Source organism: Heterodontus francisci, chromosome 24, assembly GCF_036365525.1.
Source record: "Heterodontus francisci isolate sHetFra1 chromosome 24, sHetFra1.hap1, whole genome shotgun sequence".
NCBI lineage: Eukaryota > Metazoa > Chordata > Chondrichthyes > Heterodontiformes > Heterodontidae > Heterodontus > Heterodontus francisci.
The window spans coordinates 76,925,762-76,951,588 of NC_090394.1; the positions used below are offsets into that span (position 1 = coordinate 76,925,762).

The 25,827-nt window shown below is 45.6% G+C and overlaps 1 protein-coding gene across 4 annotated transcripts in view; it reads left to right on the forward strand.

The window, feature by feature from the left end:
- LOC137383569 (SEC14-like protein 5) overlaps positions 1-23,279 on the forward strand; it is a 30,667-nt gene extending 7,388 nt beyond the window's left edge. For 2 of the 4 annotated variants that reach the window (XM_068056688.1, XM_068056687.1), the window contains 12 exons: positions 476-604; positions 2,025-2,265; positions 3,525-3,637; positions 7,919-8,108; positions 10,171-10,259; positions 13,681-13,751; positions 14,261-14,432; positions 15,337-15,471; positions 16,430-16,567; positions 16,914-17,162; positions 19,239-19,414; positions 20,083-23,279. In XM_068056688.1, coding sequence (XP_067912789.1) covers positions 476-604; positions 2,025-2,265; positions 3,525-3,637; positions 7,919-8,108; positions 10,171-10,259; positions 13,681-13,751; positions 14,261-14,432; positions 15,337-15,471; positions 16,430-16,567; positions 16,914-17,162; positions 19,239-19,414; positions 20,083-20,188 — 1,809 coding nt within the window. In that variant the 3' untranslated portion in view covers positions 20,189-23,279. Of the gene's footprint in view, positions 1-475; positions 605-2,024; positions 2,266-3,524; positions 3,638-7,918; positions 8,109-10,170; positions 10,260-13,680; positions 13,752-14,260; positions 14,433-15,336; positions 15,472-16,429; positions 16,568-16,913; positions 17,260-19,238; positions 19,415-20,082 lie in introns of those variants that run through there. The other 2 variants (XM_068056689.1, XM_068056690.1) reach the window with 2 other exon arrangements.
- Positions 23,280-25,827: the final 2,548 nt, after the last annotated feature.

Below are 25,827 nucleotides of genomic sequence, written 5' to 3' on the forward strand. Positions count from 1 at the left end.
GGAGCTGTGCTTTATCACTCAGTATTTTAAACCTAAGCCTCTGCTTATCTTCACCACTCTCTCCTCCCATTAGATGCTCCTTAAAACCTATCTCTTTGATCACCTGCCCTAATATCTCCTTCTGTGGCTCGATGTCATTATTTTGTTTTATATTGCTCCTGTGAAGCACCTTGGGATGTTTTATTATATGCTATATAAATACAAGTTGTTGTGTTGTGTACACCAGTTTGCTTTCTGTCTGGATTCTCTATTTTCTGTCCGCTATTTGTTTGGTTGCTGTTTGTGTTCTATCTGCACAATGTCTAAGGTCTGTCTGCCTGCTGTCTAGACACTGTCTGCATTTCCTATTTCCATGCATTGCCTATGTTACTGGAGCTGCAGTATTCAGGTCGATGGGCAGCTAGTGCAGAGTCCGAGTGGGGACTTTGTGTGGATGTCAGTTTTTAATGAGCCCATGTCGATTTCCCTCCTCCAGGTTCACCCTGACAATGAGGATTGGACTTGCTTTGAGCAGTCTGCATCGCTAGACATCAAGTCATTCTTTGGGTTTGAAAGTACAGTGGAAAAGATTGCAATGAGACAGTACACTGCCAACATCAAGAGGGTAGGAGACTTTCCTGTTCTCTCTGTCTTCAGTGACTGGGGTGGTGGAGGTGAGGACTAACAGGACTATGCACAGATGATCCAGGGAGTTAGATTCAAATCCAGCCCAAATTCATCAGATGGAAATTTCCTTTCTGCGCTGGCTGAAATAGTCCTTTGTAAAATGGGTTTGATGCTGTCTCAGTAAAGTGTCCAGCGCCCTGACTTGTTCTGTCCACTGACAGTGTGGCTCCCTTCGAGGCACCCAATGCAGTCAATGTTTCCCAATCCCTCTGAGGACCAGACTGCAGATATGCCTTTAAATTACCAGATCATCTCCAACCCCCAGACTGTCAGCCAGGATTTAACTGGCGGGGTTCTAGTCCAGCACTTTGTATTTGCTGTTGAACAGTCCCCAAGTGACAATTTACATAAGTCAACAACTTTCTGGTGCCTCATTCAAGTGTCCACTTCCCATGTGTGAGCAGGTTATTCAGCTACAAGGGCATCACAGCTGAATGCAACCCTGCCCTTCATTGACCTCCAGACACACAGACACTTTTCTGCAGCGTGATCAGGAACAGGAATCGTGGCTAATATTCCCTGTTTTCAGCCTAAGGAAACTGAATCCAGCTGTAGAATCCTCAACCAGTACCTCTGCGATCAGACTGAGAATTTAACCTGCCCTAGTCTGTGCGATTCAGGACCTCACTAGGAAGCTATGAGGAGTGCTAAATGTAATCATTTTAATAAACTTCCTATTGGGTAATTTAATATTAATGAGGAGCTTGCATTTATACATCTTAATACATCATAACCTTCCAATGTGTTTTACAATTAATTAATTACTTGTTTGAAGTGTCGACCTGAAATTTTTTCTTTTACCTACATGATGGAATTTTTTTTTACATTAAAGGCTCAATATAAATAAAAGTCGTTATAACACAGGCAAATTTGGTGTCCAGATTGGGCACAGCAAGATCCCACAAGCAGCAAATGAATGGATAACCAGTTAATTTGTTTTAGTGATGTTGCTTGAGGGATAAATGTCAAAAGGGCACTCGGGAGAATTCCTCTGTTCTACTTTGAAACAGTGACCATGGGATCTTTTACATCCACCTGAGAGGGCAGACGGGGCCTCAGTTTAATGTCTCATTTGAAAGACGGCAGCTCCAACAGTGCAGCATCTCCTCAGTACGGCACTGGAGCAACGGCCTAGATTATGGGCTTAAATCCTGGAGTGGGACTTGAACTTTTGACCTTCTGACCCAGAGTGCGACCCACTGAGTCAATCTGACAAATTAGTGAGCAACTAGTCAGAAAATACTTTCTGTTGGTTTGGTGCTGAGTGGGACTGCTGTCCAAAGTGCTTCAATGCTGCTGGTCTAACTCTTTATGAAATGCAAGGTACTATATTTGTAACCAATTCCGTTATATTTCAGGGTAAAGAAGTTATTGAACACTACCTGAACGAGCTGACTGCGCAGGGTATCCGACACATTCCCCGCTGGACTCCTCATGTGTCTGTCGCCACAGCGGAAATGGTGCCAGTGTCCGGCCGACCAGCACTAGCACCATTGTCAGATCTCAGGGTAGAGCCAGCGAATGTGCTGGCACACAGCAGTACCAAAGAACCACTGACCAGCCTGTGTGCACAGGAAACACTGCCCACAACACCAGATGGTAGGTTTCTGCACACATCAGATGTGACTCCTCTTCCTAGGGAGGTAGTTTTAAAAATTTAATACAGAATCAGATGAGTAACAATGAGTTTAGTGCTTATGGAGAGCCACAGGGCTGATTCCCCAGTCACAGAGGACAGTGGGGCAAACGGGTCTTTGAAAAGTTGTCAGGCGGTAGGTAATCCAATCGAGGGATATTAATTTGTTAATGTTATGGCAAAGGTTGGGTCACTTACCCTTGCCTTCGTGGAGAGAGACAATATGTGTCCTAATGAAACAATAACTTTGTAGACTGATACAGCACAAATGGAGGCCATTCAGCAAATCATGTCTGTGTCTGGCTCTTTCAAAGAGTTATCCAATTATTTCCACTCTCTTGCTCATTCCTAAGGTTTATAAACTTGCCTATATTTACCAAAATGCTCCAAGGTGCTTTCGAGTCATCGAGTCATAGGGCTATACAGCACAGAAACAGTCCCTTCAGCCCATCATGTCCGTGCTGACCATCAAGTACTTATCTATTCTAATCCCATTTTCCAGCACTTGGCCCGTAGCCTTGTATGCTATGGCGTTTCAAGTGCTCATCTGAATACTTCTTAAATGTTGTGAGGTTTCCTCCTCTACCACCCCTTCAGGCAGTGTGTTCCAGATTCCAACCACCGTCTGGGTGAAATTTTTTTTCCTCAAATCCCCTCTAAACCTCCTGCCCATTACCTTAAATCTATGCCCCCTGGTTATTGACACCTCTGTTAGGAAAAAGTTTCTTCCTATCTATCCTATCTATGCCCCTCATAATTTTGTATACCTCAATCAGGTCCCCCCTCAGCCTTCTCTGCTCTAAGGAAAATAACCCGAGCCTTTTCAGTCTCTCTTCATAGCTGAAATGCTCCAACCCAGGCAACATCCTGGTGAATCTCCTCTGCACCCTCTCCAGTGCAATCACATCCTTCCTATAGTGTGGTGCCCAGAACTGTACACAGGGTGGGACCAGCAGACACAGGAAAAAGTAGAAGAGAAATCAGGTGAAATGACCAGAAGTTGGGGCAAAGAGGTAAACTACTCAAAATAGCCCAGTTAGCTCCGAGTCTTGTCTCTCCATTATCCCCAAGACTTCCTACTTTGGGCTTTTTTGGCCACTTAAAATGAATCAAGAGATGAGTCACAAGTGCTTTGTTGCGCATAAATCTCAATGAGTGGCATAGGCTATTGAGTTCTTCAATAAAAACAAGTCAACATTGGGTTTATCTGTGTGTTTTTCAGCTGACAAGCTCGATGCTGATTACATCGAGCGGTACCTGGGACAACTAACCCCGATGCAAGAGAGCTGTCTGATTCAGCTTCGACAGTGGCTCCAAGAAACGCACAAAGGCAAGGTACGTGATGGGCAAATCGAGGGTGAAACTATCTGAGCTCAACACGAGTCAATCCAATGAAACAAGTCAAAGATTGGTTAAAGAGTGAACAGAGCTAATTTCTTTTAGATTTGGGATCTATGAGCCGGGGGAGGTAGGTGCAGCATTTCAAAGGTGACCGAACAACATCCTCTTCCCCTTAATTGGTCCATCTCTTTGAATGCATTGATTCTTATACTCAGCACCTGAGCATATAGCTTGGGGTCATCAGGAGATGCCGAACAGATTCCCACTAGTCATTGCCACCTGGCAGAATCTTGCCCATTTCTCAGAACCTTCTGCTTTGTTAAGACAGAATAAGTCCTGGATCTGCAAGATTTCTAGTGCATCTTTCCAATGGGTACCCCATTCATCTGGACCAGGAGTCTAACCTGCGGCTCCAAAGCTTTTGAATATCTTATTTGCGGCTCCCAACCTTTTCTAGTTGGATTGCGTTAACATAAAAAAGTCTAAAAAAATTAAGCAAAAAGAAGTAAGATTCATGTTTTTATTCTGGGGATTTAAAGCTAATCATTATGCTGCACTTTACTGTTTCAAATGATTATTTAAACGATAAACATCACCACGCTCTAAATAAACCTGTTTGAATGGTATAGCTACACCATGGTTATAGATAACGCCTTTGCTTCAAGGAACTGATTTTATAATTGTGATCATTATTGTTTCTAATGTAGCTGAGACAATACATTATTCTGAGTGTTATCAGAAGATTCTTTTTTAATCACAAGAATCAATAGCTGAAAAGAATTATCTTAATTCTCCGCATTTTAAGTTATTTAGAGATAACTTTACTGACAAAATTCTAGTTAAAGTCAAAAAACGCAATATTTCAGAATTTGGTCTATTTTAATTTTGATTTTTTTTCTATCGATACATAAATTCAATACATGTATGTTATTATATATTCAAATTATGCATTCTACCAGCGACACTTGGCAATTTGCAAATTGTTTGGTTCAGAAATGTCAAAATTTCATCTTGCAGCTCCCAATAATTTTTATTTTTGGTAATTTTTCTTTTTAAAAAAAAAAAAAGCTCTTCAGGTTAAAAAAAAGATTGCTGATTCCTCATCTGGTCAATTATCTCATGGTCTTTGTGGGATCTTGCTGTGCACATATTGACTGCCATGTTTCCTACACTACAACAGTGACTACAATTCAAAAGTACTTTGTTGACTGTGAAGCATTTTGGGACATCATGAGGATATTAATGCCATTTTATTTTTATTTTCAAACACATCAAAGCACACTGATAGATTGGGTCACAGTATCTCTCATATGGATAGATTTGGTCTGGATAGCTACTGTGATGTTAAAATTGGCTCTGGTCATGTACGTGCAAGTAGGATGGGTCTGGGTATCTAACATGGAGTCAGGAACACTAGAATTTCTCATGCATAGACAGAATGGGTTCTGAATCTCAGTCGACTGAGAAGTAGTTTCCAATGATGCATCCCTGATTTTCCATCGAAGTAGAACAGCAGGACAAATATATCAGTCACAGTGATCGCTGTGCAGGTGACAGAATCCTTGCTGAGCCTATTGAAGGGTGATCTTGTTATTAGGAGGTTTACTCACCTCGAGGTCCTTCATGGCGTTAAAATAATCTCTAGGTTTTGAGATCAATGGAAAAAAATCCACTCCTGATGAATGATTGGGATCTTTACTAGGTACCTGAATATTTGGAATAGACACAGTCCCTCCAGCAAATGATTCCTGAATCATTGCAAACTTTCTACAGATTTACCTGGTTCATGCTAGGGAGAGACATCCTACTGCCAGAAAGTGCTTGACATGAGTATGCCATTGTGGAATGTTGTCTTGTATCTCAGTCCAAGTGCTGCACCTCAAAGTCATGTCTTTCTCTGTGCTCTTTATAGTCTGAAGCAGGTGATTGGAAGCCAGAAAAGGTAACATTTTCCTGTGTGTGTGTGTGTGTGTGTGTGTGTGTGTGTGTGTGTGTGTGTCAGCATGAGTCAGCGTTTAAGCATTGTCCAGTAGGGCTAGTGTGGATTATCAGGAAGACAGGTTCAAATACAACTGTCACTGTGTCCTCCAGTCAACACCTTTCTGAAATGCTGCCTTTCACATACCCAGGGCAGCTATATTTCTTGAGATTAATTGTCTTAATGAGTTTGTTTTATTGTCTTATTGGATAAAAGTTAACAATTTGGATGGGCATCTTTACATGGGGTCCTCAGTATCTAACAGTCTCTCATTTATCTTTGTCATATTTGTTGGTCATCAGGAGGGCATAGACTCATTATTTGAACCTCTTCCCACAGATGGCCACATCACTGCCTTTAAAACACATATTCACTCAGGAAAATTTTCATACACACAGCACTCAACTCTTACACACAAACATCCTCAAAAACAGACACATGCATCCATAAATACCAACAGGCATATACAGTTAGAGGAGGGTGATAGCTTGATCTGCATGTGTTTGCTGTGTTGTTTGGGTAATCTGTTCTCTTGAACACAACTCGAATTCCAGAGGGCAGGACAAGCAGCTTCTAAAAATAAAACAGGAAAAACTGGAAATACTCAGCAGGTCTGGCAGCATTTGTGGAGAGAGAAGCAGAGTTAACGTTTCAGGTCTGTGACCTTTCATCAGAACTGGAAAAAGTTAGAAATGTTTTGAGCAAGTGAAAGGGGGGAGAACGAAAAGGGAAGGTCTGTGATTGGTTGGAGGGCAGGAGAGATTAACTGACAAAAGGTTTTACGGTACAAGTCAAAGGGAGTGTTAATGGGACCAGCAAAGAAACAACAGCTGTATCTAAAGGAGGTGTGGATGGCAGGATAGGTGCCGTTGAATGCAAAGGAAACGAGAGAAGAAATCGAGCCAGCAAAGAAACATAAAATAAAATGGGGTCAGAGGTTATGATCTAAAATTGTTGAACTCAGTGTTGAGTCCGAAAGGCTGTAGAGAGCCCAGTCGAAAGATGAGGTGCTGTTTTTCGAGCTTGCAGTGAGCTTCATTGGAACACTGCAGCAGGTCAAGACAGAAAGGTTAGGGTGGGAGCAAGGTGGAAAATTGAAATGACAAGAGACAGGAAGCTCGGGGTCATGCTTCCAGATTGAACAGAGGTGTTCTGCAAAGTGGTCACCCTCTCTATGTTTGGTCTCCCCAGTGTAGAGGAGACTACATTGTGAACAGCGATTACAGTATACCAAATTGAAAGAAGTACAAGTAATTCACTGTTTCACCTGGAAGGAGTGTTTAGGCCCTGGACGGTGAGAAGGGAGAAGGTTAAAGGGCAGGTGTTGCATCTCCTGTGCTTGTATGGAAAGGTATGGTAGGAAAGGGGGGTGTGGGGGGGGGGAATGTGTTGGGGGTGACTGAGGAGTGGACCAGGGTATTGAGGAGGGAATGGTCCCTTTGGAATGCTGAAAGGGGAGGGAGGGGAAGATGTGTTTGGTGGTAGCATCACGCTGGAGGTGGTGGAAATGGCGGAGTGTTGAAGCTGGTAAGGTGGAAGGTGAAGACAAAGGGAACCCTATCATGGTTCTGGAGGAGTGGGGGGGGCGGGGAGAGGGGTGAGAGTGGAAGTGCAGAAATAGAACGGACCCAGTTGAGGGGAATCCTCGGCTGAAGGAAAAGGAAGACATATTGGAAGCACGAGGATGGAAAGCTACATCGTCCAAACAGATGTAACGGAAACGGAGAAACTAGGAGAATGGAATTGTGTCCTTATAGGAGGCAGGGTGTGAGAAAGTGTAGTCAAGGTAGCTGTGGGAGTCAGTGGGCTTATAGTGGATATTCTGAACTAATCCAGAACAAATCAGGAGGGAATTAAGACTTGTTGCCCTCTGTATCCTTGCTGCAGCTAGAGTCACTATGTTGAAACCAACAACACTCTGCAGAAGGGCAGGTTGGAGTTGAAGTGTGTTGTACATTTGAAGTGCAGTCTCCAATGGTTTGGTAATATCAACCCATCTGAGTAGGTTTTCTTGCATGAATAGCCCTAGGTTTCAATGGATAGACCGACGGGCCTTCCTAATCTGTACTGATGGAAGGGCAGTACTAGTGTACAAACTGAGTGCTTTGATACGTACAGTTCACCTATTCAGTGGGTGCTGGCGTAAATGCATTATTTGCCTACACCTGAGATTACAGGTGTAAATGGAGTGCTCGTGTGTTGCTGTGAGTGCTGGTGTACAAGCCCAGATACTGGTGTCAATCCTGTGCATGTGTGAAGGCAGCGTTAACAGGACCTATCACTGTTGTGTTTTCCAGATTCCCAAAGATGAACACATTTTGCGCTTCCTGCGGGCTCGGGATTTCAATATTGACAAGGCGCGAGAGATCTTGTGTCAGTCCCTTACCTGGCGCAAACAATACCAGGTGGACTATATTCTCGAGGTGTGGAGACCTCCCCAGGTGCTGATCAACTACTATACAGGAGGCTGGCATTATCACGACAGAGGTAATCCTTCAAGTTCATTACTTTAACTGGGAGGATTCCTGGGCCGGACTCCTACACTCAGATCCTGGGTGTGACTTCAGTCTCAGTTCCCACTTTAATGGAGACTAATGGGATGTGGGAGGATTCAGGTTATTACTGAATCTTGGATTCAGGATGTTAGTAGCTCCTCCTTTATTCATGGGTTGTAGTTTCCCTGTCAATTGAACAAACATTTGCTTTGTTTAGTTGCTGCCCATGAAGTGGGGCTTGTGCTGTGGGAAAATGTGAGGTCGTCCACTTTGGCAGGAAGAATAGAAAAGCAGAATATTATTTACATGGAGAGACACTACAGAATGGCATGGTACAGAGGGATCTGAGTGTCTTTGATTAGGAAAGAAAATGGAATGTTGCCGTTTATTGCAATGGGGATGAAATAAAAGTTGGGAAGTCTTGCTACAGCTGTACAGGGCACTGGTGAGACCACACCTACAGTACTGAGTACCATTTTGGTCTCCTTATTTAAGGAGGGATACTTGCATTGGAGGCAGCTCAGAGAAGGTTCACTAAGCTGATTCCAGGGATGAAGGGGTTGTCAAATGAGGAAATGTTGAGCAGGTTGGGCCTATATTCATTGGAGTTTAAAAGAATGAGAGATGACCTTATTGAAACATAAAAGATTCTGAGGGGGCTTGACAGGGTGGATGCTGAGAGGACGTTTCCCTCGTGGGGAAATCTAGAACTGGAGGCACAGTTTCAGAATAACGGGTCTCCTTTTTAAGACAGAGATGAGGAATTTCTTCTCTCAAAGGGTTGTAAATCTTTGGAATTCTCTTTCCCAGAAGCAGTGGAGGCTGGATCATTGAATATATTCAAGGCTGAGTTAGACAGAATGTTTGATTGACAAGGGAGTTAAGGGTCATGGGGAGGCTAGCAGGAATGTGGAGTTGAGGCCATGATCTTATTGAATGGCTGATCAGGCTCGAGGGGCCGAATGGCCTACTCCTGCTCCTATTTCTTATGCCTCCTTGTCAAGCTACAAGGTTTGGTGTACTGCACAAGCCTTCTGATGCATCCCTGGAGATCTCACATCACCTGAGCTGACCCCAAGCCCCCAGTGTGGGTCTGCACAGATGTTGGGTGTTTGCTCAGCTTTCTGTTTAACTGGTTCTGTGTGCTGTACATTTCATTGAAAGGTGCGGCTTTCATTACATGAAAGTGCAAGAAGGACAGGATTGAGCAGCGCGGTCTGTCAAGTCTGTCCCATTGCAAAAGCCTCACCCCTCCCGCAGTCAAGTCTGTCCCATTGCAACAGCCTCACCCCTCCCGCAGTCACACAGATTCCTGCAAGAGGCAAAAAATGGGGAAAATCCCTTCAACCAATAGGAAAAATTCCTGGGCAGTTCCTCTCTGACACCCACAGGCAATCGAGCTAAAGAAGACACAACCAGTAGCACCAGTGAGCCATTAGGTTGGAGAAGCTGGGGTTGTTCTCCTTGGAGCAAAGGAGATTGAGGGGAGATTTGATAGAGGTGTACAAGAGTATGACAGGTTGGATAAGGTAGACAAAGAAAAACTGTTCCCATTAGTTGAAGGTACAAGGAGTAGGGGACACAAATTTAAGATTTAGGGAAAAAGACATGAGGGGGGAATGTGAGGAAGAACTTTTTTACCCAGCGAGTGGTAATGACCTGGAACTCACCACCTACGAGGGTGGTGGAAGTGGAGACAATGAATGATTTCAAAAGGAAACTGGATGGTCACTTGAGGGAAATAACTTACAGGGCGTTGGGGTTAGAGTGGGGAAATGGGACTGACTGGATTGCTCTACAGAGAGCCAGCATGGACTCGATGGCTGATTGGCCTCCATCTGTGCCATTGTGCCCATGACCCTATGATTCCCGGTCCCTGTCTGTAAGATCTATAAGATGTTGCCAAGCAGATACCTGGCAGCTGGCACACCCTCTGGGTAACTCCGAGGGTTACTGGTGACCTGTCAGTGATAGGCTGGTCGGTTTTGGGGATCTTGTGCTGGGGCTGCAACTTTGAATGTAAATCTTGATTTCCTTCTCTTTCCTTGACCAAGATGGCCGGCCACTGTACATCCTGCGCCTGGGACAGATGGACACAAAGGGGCTGCTGAAAGCTGTGAGGGAGGAGGCCATTCTACGACATGTGAGTCAGTCAGTGATATTCAGCCTCAAGTGTGCAGTAATCCTTGACCAGTGTTGTTCTGTAGAACACAGGAACACAAGGAGACCATTCAGCCCCTCGATTCTGTTCTGCCATTCAGTTAGATCGTGGCTGATCGGTATCTTTTAACTCCATTTAGAGTGTCAGCTGTGGCTCAATGGGTAACACTCTGGCCTGAATCACAAGGTTCAGGCTTCAAGTCCCGCTCCAGGGCTTGAGCACAAAAATCCGGACTGACACTCCAGTGCAGTACTGAGGGAATGCTGCACTGTCAGAGGTGCTGTCTTTAGGATGAGATATTAAACTGAGGCCCCATCTGCTTGCTCAGCTGGATGTAAAATATCCCATGGCACTGTTTTGAAGAAAAGCGGGGGAGTTTTCCCCGGTGTCCTGGCCAAGATTTATCCCTCAATCAACATCACAAAAACAGATCACCTGTTGTGGAAGCTTGCTGTGCGCTAATTGGCTGCTGCTTTTCCTACATTACAAGAGTGACTATACTTCAAAAATACTTCATTGGGTGTAAAGCGTTTTGAGACATCTGGTGGTTGTGAAAGGCGCTATATAAATGCAAGTCTTTCATTTACCTTTAATAATCTTGCCTAACAAAACTCCATCAATTTCAGTTTTGAAATTTTTGGTTGACCACTTGAGATGTCCCTCCCCCCCCCCCTTCCCCCAAGCATCCACAGCTTTTTGGGGAAGAGAGTTCCAGAATTCCACTCCCCTTTGTGTGAAGAAGTTCTTCCTGACATCACCCCTGAACGGCCTGGCTCGAATTTTAAGGTTCTGCTACCTTGTTCTGGACTCCCCCCACCAGAGGAAATAGCTTCTATTTACCCAATCAAATCTTTTAATCACCTTAAACACTTCAATTAGATCATCCTTTAATCTTCTATATTCGAGTGAATACAAGCCCAGTCTGTGAAACCTGTGTTCAGAATTTAACCCTTTTAAGCCCTGCTATCTTTCTGGTGACTCTGTCCAAGGTCGGAATAGATCACTGACTAGCCACAGATTTTTTCTTTAAACTGAAAGGAGGTTTATGGTCAGATTTGAACTCAGATTGTCTGGATTATTAGTCTGGTAACATGACGACTATGTCACCAGACCTGACACAGCAAAGATTTATTTATTTCTTGAACCACATGTTCATTTCCTCTCTATTCTTCTGTGTTTCTGCTCAGAATTCAAAATTAGCGAGCAGGATCTCTGAACGGGTCCAGACTTGACTAATCCTATGTTCTCCAGGCCAGCCTCTGTAAACTTGAGTTCATTCAAAACTCTGTTGGCCGTGTCCTAGCTCACAACAAGTCCCACTCACCCATCACTCCTGTGCTCACTGAACTACATTAGCTTCCAGTCTGCAACACTTGCCAGTTAACATAAAAGGGACCCCTAAAATCTTCTAGCAGCCTGTAAATAGTAAGTGGGCAGTAAGAGGTGGAGTGGGTCCTATTAAGGACAGAGAGGGTGATAGATACTTAGAGGCACAGGGCAAGACTAGAATAATGAGTAAACAAAAACAAGAAATGCTGGAATCACTCAGCAGGTCTGGCACCATCCACAGATGCTGAGTGATTCCAGCATTTCTTGTTTTTGTTTCAGATTTCCAGCATCCGCAGTCTTTTGCTTTTATATTAGAATAATGAGTACTTTGTATCAGTGTTTTCTAAGGGAGAGGATGCTGACAAAATAGTGGTAGAAGTGGAGATAGTAGAGGTAATGGATGGGGTGAAAATTGATAGGCTGTACTGGAAAGGCTGGCTGTGCTTAGAGTGGATGTCACCTGGTCCGGATGGCTTCCACCCCAGGATGCTAAAGGGAGTGCGGATGGAGATAGCAGAAGGGCTTGCCATAATATTCCAAACTTCCCTGAACACAGGGGAGGCGCCAAGAGGATTAGAAACTGGCAAATGTGACACCCGTATTCAAGAAAGGGTGTAAGGACAGTCCTGGCAACTACAGGCCAGTTAGTCTAACATCGGTGGTAAGGTTTTAGAAACAATAATCAAGGGGGAAAAAAAAATCGACAGACACTTGGAGAGGTTTGAGTTAATTCAGGATAGCCAGCACGGATTTGTAAAAGGCAGATCATGCTTGACTAATCTAATTGAATTTTTGATGAAGTAACAGAGAAGGTTGATGAATGGAATGTGGTGGCTGTTGTCAATATGGATTTAATGAAAGGGTTTACAAAATACCACATAAATGGTTGGTTGACAAAACTGAGGCTCATGGAATGAGGGTCATTGTCAGTTTGGATAAAAAGCTGACTTAAGGACAGAAAACAGCGAGTTGTGGTAAATGGATGGTAGACAGTGTTCCCCAGGGGTCAGTGCTAGGACCACTACTTTTTTTGATATATATAAATATCTTGAATATTGGAATACAGAGAAAAACTTCAAAATTTGCCAATGATACCAAACTTGGAGGGGTGGCAGAGTCAAAAGCTGTCCCTATCAGCTGATAATACACAGACTAGGGAACACAGACTTAATGTTTGGGCAAGAGATTCAGGGGGAATGTGAGGAAGAACTCTTTTACGCAGCGAGTGGTAATGACCTGGAACTCACTACCTAGGAGGGTGGTGGAAGCGAAGATGATGAATGATTTCAAAAGGAAACTGGATGGGCACTTGAGGGAAATAAACTTACAGGGCTATGGGGATTGAGCCCGGGAATGGAATTGACTGGATTGCTCTAGAGAGCTGGCATTGACTTGATGGGCTGAATGGGGCCTCCTGTGTCAATCATGACTACATGACCTCGATTTCAAACCCCTCCATGGCCTTGTGTCCTCCCTATCTCTATAATCTCTTCCAGCCCCACAACCCTCCGCAATCTCTGTGCTCCTCTAATTCTGGCCTCTTGAGCATCCCTAATTCCACCATTGGTGACCACGCCTTCAGCTGCCAAGGCCCTATGCTCTGGAATTTCCTCTCTAAATCTCTCTGCCTCTCTCCTTTTAAGATGCTCCTTAAAACCTACCTCTGTCACCTGTCCTTATGTAGCTTGGTGTCAAAGTTTGGTTGATAAATTGCACCAGTACAGTTCTTTGGGCTGTTTTACTATGTTAAAGGTGCTATATAAATACAAGTTATTGTTGTTTATTGGTGGGGAGGAGGGTGATTAAAGCTGTCTTTCTTGTCATTGTGTTAATGATGTTTAGTTGTGGCTTTGTCTTTGATTCCTGTGGTCAGATAAATATGTAATTGTAAGATGGATTTTTGGTGTCATTACGCAGATCAGTGCGAATGGGGCCAGACTCCCAAATCCACAGCTCTGGGCCACAGGCTCAGTCACAGGAGGACAGTGCCTGGGATCAGACTGTGCCCTGAAATCTCAGCACTTGCCCTGGTACAGCTGGCAGCCATCACTAAGAGCTCTTCCTCTTGTTCCAGGTTCTGTCGATCAACGAGGATGGGCAGAAAAGATGTGAAGAGAACACTAAAGTCTTTGGCCGACCAATCACGTCAGTGAAGTTTTGTACATTCCCACTGCCCCTGCCTCTCTCTACCCTCTTGATTTCTCTCTCATTGCTCCTGAAAGTGCTGCTTCCTGCTGGGATACAGTTTCACAATTATCACACCGGCGCTCTCACTCTCGCTTACTCTCACTCACTCACTCTTTGTCGTTCACTTTCACTTTCTTTCTTCAGAGGTCATCCTTTGTAGAGTTACCCGATTTTGACTCAGTTACATGAGAGACCAGGGGACGGGAGCTCGGTCGGTGGAAATATAGGGGAGTCGGTGCAGCTCAATGGCGACTGATTATAGAAACAATTCACCAAGGCTGGGGGAGATAGTTGAGAGGTTTCTCCAAGCTGGGAGGGGCAGGAGCAGTGGGGGAGTGGATGGGTCAGTGGGAGAGTGGATGGGTTAGTAGGAGTATAGCTGGGACAGGCTGGGTCAGTGTGGGAGGGGCAGCCAGTGGGGGAGGGCTGGGTCAGTGAGTAACTCTGGTTTTTGATTGAATGAGCAGATCATGGACCTGCCTGGTTGACCTGGAAGGGCTGAACATGAGGCACCTTTGGCGGCCAGGAGTGAAGGCGTTACTGAGGATCATTGAGGTGGTGGAAGCAAATTACCCGGAGACGCTGGGCCGGCTACTGATTGTCAGGGCACCTCGAGTCTTCCCTGTCCTTTGGACACTGGTGAGTGATGAACTGATGCTGCTCCTGTCCTCTTCCCAATTTTACTGTCCAGGACTCCCTGTACATCCAACAGGTGCCCAGACAGTGATAACTGGACTGTAGAGGTATCACAGACAAGCCTGTCCTCACTCAACGTCCAAGTAGAACCCACTCACTGGGCAGCAGCAGGACCCTTGGCTGATTTTTTCCTCCCCTCTGGACCAGGGATGTTTTCTGAGATCGGCTAGCCCCACACGGCCCAGGTACCAAACCCAAAATTTCTGGTTTGTACAGATCAAGCCATTTTTATATTGGTTTAAATACCAGGTTTTTGTGACACTTGGATACAGTAACAGAGTGATTCTGTTTTACCAGAGGAGTGATCCAGAGAATGAGATATCAAATCCCACCATATCCGGTTTGATAATATTGTATCCAATTTTACAAATCTATCAACAAAAAGTTTCTCTCATGAAAAGTGGCCATGCAGCTAAAGGAGGCACAAAAACCCACTGTTTCACTAATATCCTATGTGGAAGGAAGTCTGCTGTCCATACCCAGTCTGGGCCTGTGTGCCACATAAATGTGGTTGACTCTTAACTGCTCTTTGAAGTGGCCGAGCGAGTCACTCAACTGTATCAAGCTTGGGGCAACAAGGGGATGGGCAATAAATGCTGAAATGAGAACAGAAAGTGCCAGAAATACTCAGCAGGTCTGGCAGTATCTGTGTAGAGAGTTAACGTTTCAGGTCTGTGACCCTTCATCGGGCAATAAATGCTGGCTTTGCCAGTGATTTCCCCCCCCCCCCCCCCCATACCAAGAATGGATAAAGAAAGGCCAACCTTCCTGGACCACCCTGAGTCTGAGAGTTTGGGCAGATACCCAAAACAGCCTGATGCACCTCCCATTTCTGTGTGTTCTTCAGGTCAATCCATTCATCAACGAGAACACCCGTCAGAAATTCCTCATTTACAGTGGCAATAACTATCAAGGCACCGGAGGGCTCGTGGATTACATCGACAAAGAGATTGTTCCTGACTTCCTGGGTGGCGACTGCCTGGTACGAGTTGCTGGTATGGAGGGTCAGTCAGTGCAATGTGAGGGCGGTACTTAGGTGGGGGACAGTGAGGGTGGTGCAGAGGTTTGGGGGAGGTGCAGTTCAAGCTGTGTAAGGGGTGACGTTACAACATTCTGTCAGTGACAGTAACATAGTAAACTACAGAAGCCTGTAACCTTTCAAATAATTTCATTTTGTTCTGGGTTAGAAAAGCTGCAGAATGGGTAGAGTGATGGACTGTGGGAGGAGTTTAAATGAGCAGGCAGAGTGTACATGGGCTGTGAGAGGAGATTAAATGAGCAGGCAGAGTGTACATGGGCTGTGAGAGGAGATTAAATGAGCAGGCAGAGTGTACATGGGCTGTGAGAGGAGATTAAATGGACAGGCAGAGTGTACATGGGCTGTGAGAGGAGATTAAATGAGCAGGCAGAGTGTACATGGGCTGTGGGAGGAGATTAAATGAGCAGGCAGAGTGTACATGGGCTGTGGGAGGAGATTAAATGAGCAGGTAGAGTGTACATGGGCTGTGAGAGGAGATTAAATGAGCAGGCAGAGTGTACATGGGCTGTGGGAGGAGATTAAATGAGCAGGCAGAGTGTACATGGGCTGTGAGAGGAGATTAAATGGACAGGCAGAGTGTACATGGGCTGTGGGAGGAGATTAAATGAGCAGGCAGAGTGTACATGGGCTGTGGGAGGAGATTAAATGAGCAGGCAGAGTGTACATGGGCTCTGAGAGGAGATTAAATGAGCAGGCAGAGTGTACATGGGCTGTGGGAGGAGTTTAAATGGGCAGGCAGAGTGTACATGGGCTGTGGGAGGAGTTTAAATGGGCAGGCAGAGTGTACATGGCCTGTGAGAGGAGATTAAATGGGCAGGCAGAGTGTACATGGGCTGTGGGAAAGGTGTACTTTAATTGTGATGTTTTATTAATCATGGCTATCCTATGCTTCTGTTTACAGTGTAATATCCCAGAAGGAGGAATGGTTCCCAAGTCCTTGTACCAGACGGAGGAAATGCTGGAAAATGAAGATCAAATCAAACTCTGGACCGAAACCATTTATCAGTCAGCCAGTATCCTCAAAGGAGTCCCACATGAGGTACTGAATCATCATTAACCGTGCACAGCCTGTGATTGCAATTAACTCCACTGAATAAACAGTAACTCCACACGTTACACTGAATAATCCTTATCCAGTTGAATAAACAGTGACTCTGTACAGTCACACAGTGAATTATCCTTAACCTGCTGCATTAGCAGTAACTTCACAGTTACAGTGAAGCATATTTACACTGCAGAATGATTTGGAACTCTATCCTTGTACAGTAAGTTTTCATCCATTTCTCCCAGGTTGGTCTGACACTGTTCATGAGAGCCTATTTCTTTACTCCAGCTGTGCTTTCTCCCTGGGTCTGCCTTTCAGTCTAGTTTGCTTTGTTTTGCAGAAGGCAATTGAGATTCTGGAGGCCTCGTCAGTCATCACCTGGGACTTTGACATCCTGAAGGGTGATGTGGTGTTTAACATCTTCCATTCCAAGCGGGCACCTCAGATCAATCGCAAGGATTCGGCCAGCCCACTGGTTCCCCTCCCCAGCGGGAACAATGTGCAGCTGATAGAGAAGAGCTGGGTGCTGGGTGTAGACTACAGCCCAGTGGAAACACCCCTCATCTGTCGGGAGGGAGAAAGCGTCCAGGTCTGCTTCCATGGCTGTACATCAGCCCCCTTGCACTCGAGTAAAATTAGTAACATTACACTTAACAGTATACACCAAAACCCTCCTGAATTCTAATTCCGTGCTGTACCTGTTCTGGGAGTGTTTGATGGGGACAGTGTAGAGCAGGGTTGTCCAACCTGTTCACGTGGTGGGGGGGGGGGGAGGGGCGCACATTACAATTTTTGTCTTACACGGAGGGACGGTGATACAATTTCGGAAAGAAAAAAGGCATTAAAAATTTATCTTACTGTTAATCAAAACAACAAATGTGCATTTTTGTGAAGAAACTTTAAATGAGAAGATTAATTTATTGAGTTACTTTCTCATCACTATGTTGGACACTGGTATTTCTCTGCTTGCACAAGTAGTCAATGTTTGCCCGTACACTTGTAGTAACAATGCAGAGTATTCCAGATAGATGTCCACCTGTCAGGAGTGATTTTGATCTGTCTTTTTCTCTCTGTCCCTTTCTCTCTGTTCCACACCCCCCTCCCCCCCCCCCACCCCCTCTATTTGACAGATGCAGGGAGCAGGAGCACTCAGCACAGCAGCTTTGTGGTTGGTCAGTTTTTAAAAAACAATTGCGGAGTTTAACAGCTGACAGGTGCTGACATTGGGAACAGCGGTTCTGAGCTTTGTATGGACTTGAGACTTTCCGGCGGACTTTAAAAAAAAAAGTTGGAATCTGTCCGAAGTTGGGAAACCGTTGTTAACGTTCTCATGCAGCACCTGTCAGCTGTGAAACTGACAGCGCAATGTTTTAAAAAGCCAGTCTGAAAGACGTCAATGGGAAATTTCTCACTTCTGAAATACACCCGCGGGCCAGATAGAAACCTTTGGTGGGTCAGATCCTGGCCAGCAGGTCATATGTTGGACAGCCCTACTGTAGAGGGAGCTTTACTCTGTATCTAACCCCGGTGCTGTACCTGTCCTGGGAGTGTTTGATGGGGACAGTGTAGAGGGAGCTTTACTCTGTATCTAACCCCGGTGCTGTCCCTGTCCTGGGAGTGTTTGATGGGGACAGTGTAGAGGGAGCTTTACTCTGTATCTAACCCCGTGCTGTATCTGCCCTGGGAGTGTTTGCTGGGATAGTGCAGAGGGAGCTTTACTCTGTATCTAACCCCCGAGCTGTACCTGCCCTGGGAGTGTTTTACACTGACGCTGGATAACCTTTACAGAAACTGTTCCATCCTCTGTCTGCCTGATGAGGACAAAACTTGATGGACTTCATTTTTTTTTCCCGGGTTACAGATTAAAAATAGTCACTGATTGTAACAGTTCTATAATTGGAACTTAAACTATTTTCCATTCTCCACATACAGTAGCCAAGGATTTAATGAACTAAAAAATTCCACCCATGACTCCAATTACTTTTCTCACTTCTTTAAGTATCAAATGAATTCTCTCTGATCATTTTCACATGAATATTTAAACTCTTCAGTTTTCAGTGACCAGTTCACTCTAAGGAGTTCAGTTTCCTTTCAGTCCAAACACTACTTTTTAACAACACTAACTACTTGTATTCATGAAACACTTTAATATAGAAAAACATCTAAAGGCATTTCACAGAGGCATAATCGAAAAAATGGATGCCAAGGCAAAAAAGGAGCTATTAGGAGGAGAGGTCTAAAGCTGGGTTAAAGAGGTGGGTTTTAAGGAGTTTCTTATAGGAGAGAGACAAAATTCCAGACTGTGTGGCTGCTCTTCCCACACCCCCCCCTCTCCTCCCTCCTTGCCTTTCACTGCCCCCACTTCTCTTCCACCATCCACTCACAAGCCTCATCACACCCTTTCTAGACTCTCTCAGGTACAGCGCTGGGAGTGTCCGCCAGGCTTATGGGCTCTAGTCTCTGGAATGGGGCTTAAACCCACAACCTCCAGACTCTGAAGCGAGAGTACTACCCCTGAGCCATGACTGGCGCGAGAGGCAGGATGGAGGATGTCTTTGAGATTAAGTTTTTTAAAAAGTGTGTTTGAAATCTCCATCAGTTGCCGGGTGGTTTTGCCAACCCTACCCATTTAGGGAACTCAGGATCACATGGTTTCTGTCTCCAGGGCTCACACGTGACTCGCTGGCCCGGATTCTACGTCTTGCAGTGGAAGATGCACAGTCCATGGTCATGCTCCTCAAACCTCCCTCGTGTTGATGATGTACTGGCTTCTTTACAAGTCTCCTCCCACAAGTGCAAAATCATGTACTACACTGAGGTGCTGGCGTCAGAAGATTTCAGGTGGGTGTCTATAGTTTGCCTTCAGCTGACACACAAGCATTGCCCCATTCAGCTAGCACTGCAGCCCAACCCCCTGCAACTGTCCTGCTTCAATCTGGATACCCTGACATGAGAGAAAAGCAGCGCCAGGGTCCTGAACTGGTAAAATCTGCTGATTGGCCCTTCCTCAGTAAAAGGGCTGAGCCCGATGTAACCTCTCTGGTGCAGGGTTGTGTGTTGCCACCTGTGTCTGTTGTCACATTAGCTAATGGGACAGTGTTTTCAATGCAGAGAATTATATTAAGGTAGTCCCTAAACTACAGCTGGAGCAGCAGATCACAACGGCTACAGCATCCTGATCAATCAGCTGAGGTTCCTACTCCTGCTCGCCCTCCAGTGACCTCTGCTGAAAGTGCATGCATGCAGATGTCAGCACTGTGATGCCCCCCTATGCTCGAATAGCCTGCTGAGGTGCAGCAAGACTAATGATGAGGGTATAAAAGGATATGGAGCCAAGGCACATGGTTGGAGTCAAACACTGATCAGCCGTGATCTCACTGAGTGGCAGAATAGGCTTGAGAGACTGAAGGCCTCCTCCTGTTCCCATGTCTCAGGTGTTACTGGGGGCAGTACCTATGGAAGAGATGTGATAAGGAGCACAATGTAACAGTTGCCCTTTCTCTTTACAGGGGGTCCATGAGTAGCCTGGAGTCCTGTCAAAGCAGATTCTCTCAGCTCAGTGCTGCTACCACCTCCTCCAGCCAGTCTCGCAGCAGCTCACACATTTCCAGATAGAAAGCTCTTGGACTGCGACACATTGTCACGAGCCACTGAACCAGGGAACTGCAACTGCCTCAGGACCAGCTGCAACAATGGCTGCTAACATGAGCTTGGGTGTTGGTCCAATGCCAGGCCATCACTCATCTCACTTCAGTGCAATAATGTCACAGGAGACCATGCAGCATTTCAGGGTTTGACGTCTGCTGTATTGTACGTAGAGGATATGTTTTACTAGTTTGATCTCCTTACACTGTGTATCGAACGCACAACTTTGAACAATGTTTTCCAGGCAGAAGAGACAATGGGCCTTTAGCTCAGTCTTTCCCCAGCCCATGGACAGTGTGCTCCATCACATGGGCTCCTCTCGGCTGATTTAGCCTTTCGAGGAAAGATTCTCATCGAGCAACACTTAATATCAAACCTTACAACTTAACTTTGTACATTGCCCACGACGGAAGCCATTCAGTCACCTCTCTGTGACCCCTGCAGATTGGGGGTCACATTGTGTTTGATTGTCTATATCTGCACTGAGACATCACTCCTTTCTAATGATATTTATCCAGTTCTTTAACTGCTTTTGCTGTGAGGAATTTTTTTCTCATTCAGAACTTACTTGGTGCTGATTAATATTATCTTTGTGACCTGCAGTTTGGGGCTCGTTGTCCAAGCTGAATAACCTGCATACATCCCTATCACCCATTCTTCCCAGCCTCTTACAGACCTGTATCAGGACCCCACCACCAACTGCCTTCTGATTTACGATTAGGTGGATTTTAAACTGGATTCTGAACACAAATCATATTAAACCTTTTAACTGGAGACTGCTAAATATGCAGGGTGAAACCCCACTGGAGACCTTTACACCCTGGGGCATACTGCTACCAAAGAGAGTTACATTTGATTACTTGATTATCTTGTTAACAGAATCACCCCTGCCATGGACGGGGGTGGGGGGGGGGGGGAGAAGGTAAAAGTCCTTTAGTTTTGCAAACCCCTTAGGGTCGCTTCTCTGCTAAGGATTTTACAAACATTAAACATGCTCCTCGGCTGGCTGACCTTTTGCTCCAGAGATACAACAACCCAGACCCTTACTGGCTGCTGTGGAACTTGTAATAATAACTCCCATCGAGGCGTCTGTTATAAACACTTAGTGTCCTCACATTTACTGTCACATATCCAGGATCAAGCTGTGCAGCCCCCCGGCCCACATACAGCACACGTTTATTCAGCAGGGTAAGGATCGCACTTGCTGTCACTCCCCAGTATTTGACTGGTCTGAAAACCTCAAATCCAACATTGTGAATTCTCACAAAAATGAGAAGCATTGGTGTTGAGATAATTCTGGACGCTTTGATGCCTCTTCTCAGCTTACTGATGAATCCCCACTGGCTTAAAAAAACCAGCAATAATTCCTGTCCTATATTTACCAGCGTTAGTAAATGCACAATTTCAACTTGCCTTACAGAGCAGGGGTGTCCAACCAGTGACCCTCGAACCCAGGTTGTAACTGAGCTCCTCTGGGGAAGAATTTCCTGGAGTAATGGGTTTCCTTGCGTGGGTTAGAATTTCAAAGGCCTGGATTTGGGAGGGGGCTGATTTTAGCTCGATTGTGTCAGTAGATGAATATGAAATCAAAACAACACAATCTGTTCATATCAGCAACTTGAGAACATCACAGATTATTGGGAACAGGGGTTCAAAGTTCCCCTGCCCCCCCACCCCCCCCCCCCCCGGCTTCGCTGGACTCGAGACCCCTTGGACACCCTATGATTGAGTAAATCCCGTCTCTGAACATTCAAGGCTGGTGTATGCACTGGAACAGGAGCCTCTGTCAAACTATATTTTTGATGTGCACATTTTTCTATGTATTTAGCTGATGTTAGAATTAACAAATTTGAACCTCGGGAATTAACATTTGAAACCTTAAAGTGTAAAGTAATTGGATATTAGAATAACTGAGTACTGTCCGATTTTAATGTAGTGTATATAGGTGTTAAAATCTTCCTTGTTGAGGAGCTAGATTATATGAATTTGTGTTGCTTTTTACATGAAGCTCACTGTCTCCCCTATATACGGTTTGACAGTGTGGGGGATACCAGAGCAGGTCAAAGTCTGGCTCTTTGACTGTGTGCCACCTCCTGACTCCCCAAAGCCTCTCCACCAACAAGGCACAAGTAAGAAATGTGATGGAACATAAATCCCCTTGTTATAAAATATACGATCAGTATTTGCTTCCATCAGATCCAGCATTGTGAAAAGCTAAAACCGGCTGCTCTGCTGGGACCACCCCTTCCTGTCAGGTGGCATGTACATGACTAGGGCACTCCCATATCACTGCCCCTTCTGGTCAGGTGCAGTATATTTGAGGGTGTTCATTATAACCGTTATGACTTGTCAGCCACAGTTTGCAGCTTCAGTCCCTATTACAGTTTAAGTCACTGCCAAAGATGAAGCTTCCCACCGTCCTTTAACTCCCTGGCTGAGGGATTGAATGACACTGTGGGTGAGATACTGGTCATTACCTCACTGACCAGGATTCAGCCAGCATAGACCACCTGGGCTGAAACTGCCAGAGTCTGCTGCCTGTAGGGTGTGTGTGTGTGAGAAATCAAGTTAGGCACAGTTCCCAGTGGCTGACAGCACAGTACATAGCTGCACCTACTGTATGGGGCTGAAGCACATTATTTGAGAAGGGTGAAAGGAGCTTTACTCTGTATCTAACCTGTGTTGTAGCTGCCCTAGGAGTGTTTGATGGGACAGTGTAGAGGGAGCTTTACTCTGCATCTAACCCTTTTTAAAAATAAAATAACTTTATTAAAATCAAATAAAGCAAAACCAAACTCAAATTGAAATGACATTCTTGGCATCGACGATGCACTCCAGCCCCTGCGGTGCCCACCGGTCGTGAAAGTGTATCTAGCCCATGCTGTACCTGTCCTGGGTGTATTTTAATGGGGACAGTGTCGAGGGAGCTTTACTCTGTACCTAACCCCGTGCTGTACCTGTCCTGGGAGTGTTTTGATGGGGACAGTGTCGAGGGAGCTTTACTCTGTATCTAACCCCGTTTTTTTCCTTTTTTTTGAGGGAGCTTTACTCTGTATCTAACCCCCGTTTTTTTTTTTTTCTTTTTTTTTCTTATTGATGGGGGACAGTGTAGAGGGAGCTTTACTCTGTATCTAACCCCCCTGTATTGTACCTGTCCTGGGGAGTGTTTGATGGGGGACAGTGTAGAGGGAGCTTTACTCTGTATCTAACCCCCGTATTGTACCTGTCCTGGGGAGTGTTTGATGGGGGACAGTGTAGAGGGAGCTTTACTCTGTATCTAACCCCCCTGTATTGTACCTGTCCTGGGGAGTGTTTGATGGGGGACAGTGTAGAGGGAGCTTTACTCTGTATCTAACCCCCGTATTGTACCTGTCCTGGGGAGTGTTTGATGGGGGACAGTGTAGAGGGAGCTTTACTCTGTATCTAACCCCCCTGTATTGTACCTGTCCTGGGGAGTGTTTGATGGGGGACAGTGTAGAGGGAGCTTTACTCTGTATCTAACCCCCGTATTGTACCTGTCCTGGGGAGTGTTTGATGGGGGACAGTGTAGAGGGAGCTTTACTCTGTATCTAACCCCCGTTTTTTTTTTTTTCTTTTTTTTTCTTATTGATGGGGGACAGTGTAGAGGGAGCTTTACTCTGTATCTAACCCCCCTGTATTGTACCTGTCCTGGGGAGTGTTTGATGGGGGACAGTGTAGAGGGAGCTTTACTCTGTATCTAACCCCCGTATTGTACCTGTCCTGGGGAGTGTTTGATGGGGGACAGTGTAGAGGGAGCTTTACTCTGTATCTAACCCCCGTACTGTACCTGTCCTGGGAGTGTTTGATGGGGGACAGTGTAGAGGGAGCTTTACTCTGTATCTAACCCCCCTGTATTGTACCTGTCCTGGGGAGTGTTTGATGGGGGACAGTGTAGAGGGAGCTTTACTCTGTATCTAACCCCCGTACTGTACCTGTCCTGGGGAGTGTTTGATAGGGGACAGTGTAGAGGGAGCTTTACTCTGTATCTAACCCCCATACTGTACCTGTCCTGGGGAGTGTTTGATGGGGGACAGTGTAGAGGGAGCTTTACTCTGTATCTAACCCCATGCTGTACCTGTCCTGGGTGTATTTTAATGGGGACAGTGTCGAGGGAGCTTTACTCTGTACCTAACCCCGTGCTGTACCTGTCCTGGGAGTGTTTTGATGGGGACAGTGTCGGGGGAGCTTTACTCTGTATCTAACCCTGTGCTGTACCAGTCCTGGGTGTATTTTAATGGGGACAGTGTCGAGGGAGCTTTACTCTGTACCTAACCCCGTGCTGTACCTGTCCTGGGAGTGTTTTGATGGGGACAGTGTCGAGGGAGCTTTACTCTGTATCTAACCCCGTTTTTTTCCTTTTTTTTGAGGGAGCTTTATTCTGTATCTAACACCCGTTTTTTTTTTTTCTTTTTTTTTTCTTATTGATGGGGGACAGTGTAGAGGGAGCTTTACTCTGTATCTAACCCCCCTGTACTGTACCTGACCTGGGAGTGTTTGATGGGGGACAGTGTAGAGGGAGCTTTACTCTGTATCTAACCCCCGTACTGTACCTGTCCTGGGGAGTGTTTGATGGGGGACAGTGTAGAGGGAGCTTTACTCTGTATCTAACCCCCGTACTGTACCTGTCCTGGGGAGTGTTTGATGGGGGACAGTGTAGAGGGAGCTTTACTCTGTATCTAACCCCCGTACTGTACCTGTCCTGGGGAGTGTTTGATAGGGGACAGTGTAGAGGGAGCTTTACTCTGTATCTAACCCCCGTACTGTACCTGTCCTGGGGAGTGTTTGATGGGGGACAGTGTAGAGGGAGCTTTACTCTGTATCTAACCCCATGCTGTACCAGTCCTGGGTGTATTTTAATGGGGACAGTGTCGAGGGAGCTTTACTCTGTACCTAACCCCGTGCTGTACCTGTCCTGGGAGTGTTTTGATGGGGACAGTGTCGAGGGAGCTTTACTCTGTATCTAACCCCGTTTTTTTCCTTTTTTTTGAGGGAGCTTTATTCTGTATCTAACACCCGTTTTTTTTTTTCCTTATTGATGGGGGACAGTGTAGAGGGAGCTTTACTCTGTATCTAACCCCCCTGTACTGTACCTGTCCTGGGAGTGTTTGATGGGGGACAGTGTAGAGGGAGCTTTACTCTGTATCTAACCCCCGTACTGTACCTGTCCTGGGGAGTGTTTGATGGGGGACAGTGTAGAGGGAGCTTTACTCTGTATCTAACCCCCGTACTGTACCTGTCCTGGGGAGTGTTTGATGGGGGACAGTGTAGAGGGAGCTTTACTCTGTATCTAACCCCCGTACTGTACCTGTCCTGGGGAGTGTTTGATGGGGGACAGTGTAGAGGGAGCTTTACTCTGTATCTAACCCCCGTACTGTACCTGTCCTGGGGAGTGTTTGATGGGGGACAGTGTAGAGGGAGCTTTACTCTGTATCTAACCCCCGTGTGCTGTACCTGTCCTGGGAGTGTTTTGATGGGGACAGTGTAGAGGGAGCTTTACTCTGTATCTAACCCCATTTTTTTTTTTTTTTTTTTTTTAAACAAGGTGACCTTTATACCCCAGGCCCCTTTTATATTTTTCACATCGAGGG